Source organism: Rhinopithecus bieti, unplaced genomic scaffold, assembly GCF_001698545.2.
Source record: "Rhinopithecus bieti isolate Rb0 unplaced genomic scaffold, ASM169854v2 scaffold_48368, whole genome shotgun sequence".
NCBI classification, from domain to species: domain Eukaryota; kingdom Metazoa; phylum Chordata; class Mammalia; order Primates; family Cercopithecidae; genus Rhinopithecus; species Rhinopithecus bieti.
Genome location: NW_016819103.1, coordinates 537,485 through 546,080, shown reverse-complemented (window position 1 = coordinate 546,080; position 8,596 = coordinate 537,485). Strand labels below are relative to the sequence as shown.

The 8,596-nt window shown below is 42.2% G+C and overlaps 1 protein-coding gene across 1 annotated transcript in view; it reads right to left on the bottom strand.

Moving 5' to 3' along the window:
* Positions 1 to 8,596, bottom strand: part of ATG7 (autophagy related 7) — a 288,133-nt gene that overhangs the window by 213,489 nt on the left and 66,048 nt on the right. The window contains exons 10-11 of the mRNA XM_017858252.1: positions 3,367 to 3,457; positions 1,858 to 2,002 (exon numbers count right to left, since the gene is read on the bottom strand). Of these exons, the coding sequence (XP_017713741.1) occupies positions 1,858 to 2,002; positions 3,367 to 3,457 (236 nt within the window). The remainder of the gene's footprint in view (positions 1 to 1,857; positions 2,003 to 3,366; positions 3,458 to 8,596) is intronic.

Below are 8,596 nucleotides of genomic sequence, written 5' to 3'. Positions count from 1 at the left end.
AAAAAAAAAAAAAAATAGAGAATCCATAGAGACTCAGGTATGTAAGGGGGTTTAGCATTTGATAAAGACAGAAAAATGATTTAGATTACGGAATAAATGCCATTAAAACAACTAACAATCCATTTTGTGCAAAAGTAGCTAGATCTTTACCCCTCATCATATAACCAAAAAATTTCCATATTCATAAAGCTGTAACATAAAAACAAGAGTTCCATAAGCCACAAAGGAAAAGACTGATACATATAATAACATAAAGCTGAAAAAAAATTTTATATGGCTAAAGATACCTTAGATAAACTGAGAAAAACATTTGCATCATAATACAGAAAAAAGGTTAATTGCCCAATAAAAAGAACTCTAAATCAATAAAAGACACAACCCAAAGAACATGAATCAAAAAAATAAAACTCACAAAAGAAATAAAATTAAACTCACCCTTGCTAATTAAAGAAATGCAAATTGAAACAATAAATGTTACTTAACTGACTGAGATTTCAAAAGTTGACATATCCAATTTTGGCAAAAGTGTGGAAAAAAGTTCTGTGTCTCATATGTGTAACATTTTTGGAAGGCAATTTCGTTTGAAAAAAATTTTTGACCAGGCGTGGTGGCTCACACTTGTAAACCCAGCACTTTGGAAGGCCAAGGCAGGCAGAACACTTGAGGGCAAGAGTTCAAGACCAACCTGGACAACATGGCGAAACCCTGTCTCTACTAAAAATACAAAAATTAGCCAGGTGTAGTGGTGTACACCTGTAGTCCCAGCTACTCAGGAAGTTGAGGCAGGAGAATCGCTGAACTCAGGAGGCCGAGGTTGCAGTGAGCTGAGATCATGCCACTGCACTCTGGCCTGGGTGACACAGTGCGACTTTGTCTCAAAAAAAAAAAAAAAATTAATGACAAACATAAATAAAATATTTACATTCAAATTCTAAACTCTCTCTAACATAGCAATTCTATGACTAGGGCTTTCTTCCTAAAAAAAAAAAAATCCTATGGATGAATAAACATACAAGTATAAGAATGTTCTCTAACAGAGAATAGTATCTAATAGAAAAAAATAGAAAGTAACCTGAAATTGATTAAATAAAGAACATAGTCATACAACAAAATACCACATATACATACTATGGAAACACAGAAAGGTAGCCACAGTCATTTTTCTATCTAGTTAAAAATAAAAACCTGTTATAGATAGTATGCTATGATCTAATTTTTATAAATATAAATAAATATCAGCAAAGATAAACATTTCTCTATATTTAGATATGTCTACAATAACATCTGGGAAAGAGGCTGCATACTAATCTACAGAGTCAGCTTAACAGGAAATGGGACTTGCGATGGGTGTGGAGGACTTTCTGTTTCTATCTGATGATAAAAGCTTGTATTTCTTTTACACTTAAAAAGATAAGAAAAGGGCCGGGCGCGGTGGCTCAAGCCTGTAATCCCAGCACTTTGGGAGGCCGAGACAGGCGGATCACGAGGTCAGGAGATCGAGACCATCCTGGCTAACACGGTGAAACCCCGTCTCTACTAAAAAATACAAAAAACTAGCCAGGCGAGGTGGCGGGCGCCTGTAGTCCCAGCTACTCGGGAGGCTGAGGCAGGAGAATGGTGTGAACCCGGGAGGCGGAGCTTGCAGTGAGCTGAGATCTGGCCACTGCACTCCAGCCCGGGCGACGGAGTGAGACTCCGTCTCAAAAAAAAAAAAAACAGGTAAGAAAAGGAAAAAGGAAGGGAGGGAGAGATGGAGGGGATGGAGAGCTGGGAGATGGAAGGCAATCATGAAGAGTAAAACAAGAAGAGAAGCTACAATTTCAAAGGTGCCATTTGCACCCCCCACCTCCTACTTACCATCAACGTCCTAGCTACATTGCAACCCAAGGTGCCGGCTCCAAGCAGCAGACATTTGACAGACACAACCTTGTCCAAGTCTAAAGTAGGAACCAATCTCCAACACATCAGTTTGAGATTTAGATCCACTGATGACTCAGCTAACCTAGAAAAGGAGAGATTTACTTATTCAGTCTCTCATTTGTGCAATAATCTTGTTCTGAAAGATTTCAAGTGGCTATGTGAGAAAATAAGAAATAATAACGAAATTCGGATCAAATGAAAAAGAAAATGAAGCTGGAGGGTAAGCAGGGAGGAGAAAGTTTCCCACCCAGCAGCATGCTATTGGAGTCCTCTGCAATGAGGGGGCCACAAATTTGATACCGAGTTCCAGCAGCTAAGGTGAAAAGGGAAGAGCATGACCAGTTATAGGAATCATGGTGTCCACGAATAAAAACACACCATTTGATTAAGAGGAAAGTTTTTCCTAGTACTGAAAACAGAAATTTCTCTCATATCTCCTTAATAAAGAATGCACTCAGGCCAGGCAGTGGCTCACCCCTGTAATCTCAGCACTTTGGGAGGCCGAAGCGGGTGGATCACCTGAGGTCAAAAGTTCGAGACCAGCCTAGCCAACATGGTGAAACCCTGTCTCTACCAAAAACACAAAAATTAGCTGGGTGTGGTGGCAGGCGCCTGTAATCCCAGCTACTCAGGAGGCTGAGGCAGGAGATTCGCTTGAACCCGGGAGGCGGAGGTTGCAGTGAGCCGAGATCATGCCATTGCACTCCAGCCTGGGCAACAGGAGCGAAGCTGTCTCAAACAAACAAACAAACAAAAAGAGTGCACTCAGATTCGACCTTAAATACAATAGTGGTTTCCATGAAATAATTCTTCTAATATCCTTCAAAGTGGGCCAATAAGGGCTGGGCGTGGTGGCTCATGCCTGTAATCCCAGCACTTGGGGAGGCCGAGGCAGGTGGATCACGAGGTCAGGAGTTCGAGATCAGTCTGGGCAACACAGTGAAACCCTGTCCCTATAAAATACAAAAAATTAGCTGGGTGTGGTGGCGTGTGCCTATAATCCCAGCTACTCAGGAGGCTGAGGCAGAAGAATCGCTTGAACCCAGGAGGCGGAGCTTGCAGTGAGCAGAGATCGCGCCTTTGTATTCCAGCCTGTGCAGAGCAAGACTCCGTCTGGGGCACAGGGAGAAGTGGGCCAATAGGACCAAGCCAGAGGACAATGCATAAAGGACTGAAAGACAGTACAGGTACACTGGTGGTCTGAGAGCATGAGCTTGAAACAAGAACAAAATTTAAAATGTCTAGAACAGATGAACAGTCTGCCCTTCAGGATATGCATTGTTAATATTAATTCTCACAACCAAACTTCAATTAAAGAGCAGGATAACACATGGCAGCGTGACTGGCACCCCCTGGGCTGAATTACACAATGCTGTGTTGGCCTGACAGAACTTGGTGTCTTGGTTACAAAAAGCCTGACTGGAGAAAACAGCTTCCCAAATCTACCTTTTAGGGTCCATACATTCACTGAGGTTCACCATCCTTGGTCCCATGCCTCCTTTCTGGTTCTTTTCCCATCCAACTGCTTTAGGACAATCTTAAGGCAAATAAAACACAAAGCTTAATGAAGGAGGGAAGAATAAAAACAGATCAAGCAGCGACCTTGCATAAAAAGGATCGACATTCATAATGGCCCATGCATTGACAAGCTTTTGGTTTGCTTCTTTCTAAAAGAGACTTGAGGGCCTGAATTTTGGACTTGCTACAGTTGCCTCCCCATCTTTCTCAACTACTGGAAGTCTTGTTTAGGGACCATCAAACCCAAGCAATCTTCCTGTACAGGAGCTTCTGAAATAGTCCTCAACTCTGGCCCAAGGTGCCTCAACTTTCACTGTTACTGGAAATTGCTGAAAAAAGAAAAAGAAAAAAAAAGACAGTCTTATCTGGGGTAAGTATAACCCCACTGAGGCTTCTATCTAAGCAAGCCAAGCCAATGTAACTGCAGCACACCTTCACTGAAGTTCCTATTGGGATCTGAATCTTTAAATTCAGTATGTAGCTTCTATTGCTCATCCTTACCATATCCCCCTGCTCAGCCTTTCTGTCACTGCACCTGTGAGCAGGTCATAGTCCAAGGTGACTGTCCTTTGATTAAGCTGCCCTTTCCTTTAACTTCATCTTTATCCATTCAGAACTTTCCCTTCCCTGACTTCTCCCTTCCCCGCTGTCCTTTTAATCCCTGCTATGGTAGCCTCTGTAACTCCAATTAATTCCAATTCTAGCAGTTCCCAAAGTGTGTCCTATTCAATAATCTCAGAGGATAAGGATCCTGTAGCTAAACAGACTTGGGAAATGTTTCTATACTTATATCTATCTTCTATCTCCAGCCCCCCAATACCACCCAAACCTGGCCATTCACATGGCACATGAGGGAGATAAAAGCTCTGAGAAACCTGCAGTACAGAACCCACGAGATTTGATTTGGCTTTGTGTTTCCCAAACTTACATGGCTCTCCGTATCTCCCTTCATTTCCCTGTATACCAATCACAATCTCAAAGGAAACATTGCTCTATTCTACTGTTGCAAAATTCTCTTAAACATCTCAATTGCTTTGTAGGACACGCCTGCATCCTTCTCATGTTAATGAAAGCTCTGCTTGCCTTGGTGGAACCACAGCCTTGTAAATCTTGCTAGTGGATCCACCCACCCTCTTGGGCTCCCTACATCTCAGGACCTATGCTGCTCCCCCTTTCTCATTGAATTCCCACTGCTCACAATAAAGCCTGAACTCTTAAGCAAGAAATTCACCCCGCCACAGCCTACACTTCCAGCATCACCTCCAGTCTGCCTTAAGCAACAGACTCTGCAGGAACAGAAACTCCTTGACTTGAAATTAAGATGTATGGGACTGGGAGGGGGAATTTTAATTTTGTTTCTAATTGTATGCTGGTTTTTTCTTTTTCTTTTTTTTTTTTTTTTTGAGACAGAGTCTTGCTCTGTCGCCCAGGCTGGAGTGCAGTGGCATGATTTTGGCTCATTGCAAGCTCCGCCTCCCAGGTTTCCACCATTCTCCTGCCTCAGCCTCCTGAGTAGCTGGGACTACAGGTGCCCACCGCCACACCTGGCTAATTTTTTGTATTTTTAGTAGAGATGGTGCTTCACCGTGTTAGCCAGGATGATCTCGATCTCCTGACTTCGTGATTCACCCACCTCAGCCTCCCAAAGTGCTGGGATTACAGGCGTGAGTCACCACACCAGGCCTGTACACTGGTTTTCTTTGTCCATTCTCCTACTTCTGAATTTCTCTCAAGATCGCAATTTTCCTTTCCTTGGGAAACTTTTTAGCTTTTGACATTAAAAAAAAAAATAGTATTGCCCAATATAATTATGGGACCTAGAAGGTATTGAGATTCCCTTTACACGATCTTTTGTTTCTGGGATAGGATGACCAATGAGAAACCATAGGGCCAATTATCCTTGAAAGCTACTTGGGCCCCAGTTTGGCTGGGGGTATCATTCACAGCAAGAAGCCAGAAAGCAAACATCCTTCCCCATTTTAAATTGGGCACTCTAATGCGGTATTTTTTAATGCCATGAAAAATTAAAACTGAAATAATAGAGTTTTCTTGTTTGAGACAGGGTCTTGCTTTGTTGCTGAAGCTGGTCTTTAACTCCTGGGCTCAAGTGATCCTCCAGCTTCAGCCTCTGGAGCAGCTGGGATGACAGGCATGAGCCACCATACCCAGTCAGATTTGAGTTTCATGAAGAGGTTAAGACTTCAGAATTGTTTTTCTGTGGGGAAAAGAAACAGTTCCCATCTGCTACTAATTGATATTTTGTTTGATTTTATTACTATTCTTTGAATTAAAAATGTGTCTCTCAACAGCAAAGACATGGAATCAGTTTAAATGCCCATCAGTGACAGACTGGATAAAGAAAATGTGGTACACATACACCATGAAATACTATGCGGCCATAAAAAAGAATGAGATCATGTCTTTTGCAGGAACATGGATGGAGGTTGAGGCCATTATCCTTAGCAAACTAGTGCAGGAACAGAAAACCAAATACTGCATGTTCTTAGTTATAAGTAGGAGCTAAATGATGAGAACTCATGGACACAAAGGGGAACAACACACTGGGGCCTACTTGAGGGTGAAGGGTGGGAGGAGGGAGAGTATCAGAAAAAATACTAGGTACTAGGTATTGGTACCTGGGTGATCAAATAATCGGTACAACAAACCCCTGTGAAACAAGTTTACCTATATAACAAATCACATATACCCTGAACGGAAAATATAAGTTTTTTTTGTTTCTTTTTTAATGTGTCCCTGATACATAGCACAGGAACTTGACAAGAACTACAGAATCATAGTCTAGTACTGTAATCCATAACTCCAGCCTAGGTTTTCTCTTGTTACAGATAAGAAATTATTAGACAAAAATAAAACATACTTTCAATTAAAAGTTCTCTATACTCAAAAGGTTATAGATGCTGGGCTCATGTCTGTAGTCCCAGCTACTTGGGTGGCTAAGGCAGGAGGAAAGATTGCAGGAGGAAGGATTTGGCTCAGGAGTTCAAGGCCAGCCTGGGCAACATAAGAAGACCTCATCTCTCAAATAATAATAATAATAATAAAGGCTATAGCCATTTCTAAGAAACTCAGATGCTCCTTAAACTTAATAATGAAAAAAATACCACATATGGCAATAGTATTTGATTTACCATACCTGCCTCCATATAATCTGTACCTATAAGACATACACCAAATTAAATGATAAATATATAATACATATAAAAATATATATAAACATATATATATGTTTTTTGAGACGGCGTCTTGCTCTCTTGCCAGGCTGGAGTAAAGTGGCACTTATCTTGGCTCACTAAAACCTCCGCCTCCCAAGTTCAAGCAATTCTCCTGCCTCAGCCTCCTGAGTAACTGGGACTACAGGTGCGCGCCACCAGGCCTAGCTAATTTTTATATTTTTAGTAGAGACGGGGTTTCACCACATTGGCCAGGATGGTCTCGATATCTTGACCTCATGATCCGCCTGCCTTGGCCTCCCAAAATGCTGGGATTACAGGCGTGAGCAACCGCGACTGGCCAAGAAAATATTTTTTAGGGAAAAATTGGGTGCTGTCTCCCATAGTGACAAGCAGGAGGAGCACAGGAAAAACCAGAGTTAAGATGATGGAATCCCTACCCTCAGTAGTGTCTGCCATCTTCCTCCACCAGGTGCCAGAGCTGTAACACACCATGAGGAAGCAAAAGAAGACACAGGATATTTAAAATAATACTCCACGACTGCACAAGGTAGCTCACACCTATAGTCCCAGCACTTTGGGTGGCTGAGGTTAGAGGATTGCTTGAGCCCAGGAGTTCAAGACCAGCCTGGGCAACCTAGTGAAACCCTGTCTCTGCAAAAAATACAAAAATTAGTCAGGTGTGGTAGCACATGCCTGTAGTCCCAGCTACTCAGAAGGCTAAGCTGGGGGGATGGTTTGAGCCTGGGAGGTCAAGGCTACAGTGAGCTATGATTTTGCCACTGCACTCCAGCCTGGGTGACAGGTCGAGACCCTATCTCAAAAAATAAAATAAAATAAAATAATTTAAAATAATAATCCTTATACCATTACCATGGCAACTATGGGATGTCTTAAAAGTACTGAAAAGTACAACCATACTTATATTTTCAGTTTACATTATGATATAGAAAAATTCTTTATAAAGCTGTATTTACCATATTTATTTACAGTTAAGAGGGAACATATTAATTTACATGAAAAACAGGAAATTCATTTGCCTTTCCTAAGCTAAATAATCTACATTAAAAATCAGGCATAAAGAAGATATGTTAAAGGCATTATTGGACGACAGAAAACCTTTTTCAGATGGAAATGTAAGGTGTGGTTCCTAGGTTTAAATGTCAGCATCAGCTGGGCACGGTGGCTCACGCTTGTAACCCTAGCACCCTGGGAGGCTGAGGCAGGCAGATTGCCTGAGCTCAGGAGTTCAAGACCAGCCTGGGTACACGGTGAAACCCCGTCTCAACTAAACACACAAAAAAAGCCAGGTGTGGCAGCATGCGCCTGCGGTCCCAGCTACTCAGGAGGCTAAGGCAGGAGAATTGCTTGAACCCAGGAGGCAGAGGTTGCAGTGAGCTGAGATCCTGCCACTGCACTCCAGTCTAGGCGATAGAGCGAGACTCTGTCTCCAAAAAAAAAAAAAAAAAAAAGGGACTGGGCATAGTGGCTCACTCGTGTAATCCCAGCACTTCGGGAGGCTGAGGCTGGCAGATCACGAGGTCAGGGGTTCGAGCCTGGCCAACAAGCGAACCTGCACTCAAGCCTCAAGTGACAGGGCGAGACTCCATCTCAAAAAAAGAAAAGAAAATGTCAGCATCATCAAGCATGAGCCTTATCATAGAGTAGGATGTAAGAATAACTCAGTGACTTTGTCATAAAAGTGGAAAGAAAACTGCCTCTCCGCAGAGTGGTTGGCAGAATTAAGTGACTGCCTCATGGAAAGTGCCTGGCAGCTTGTCAGACACACAGACCAGACCCACATTACTTTTTAGTTAACTCTCACCTCGTTCCCCAAGACCAGGCTTATCCAACCCACGGCCCAGGATGGCTTTGAATGTGGCCCAACACAAATTCATAAACTTTCTTAAAACATTATGAGATTTTTTTGCTTTTTTTTTTTTTTTTTTTTTTTTTAGTTTTTTAAC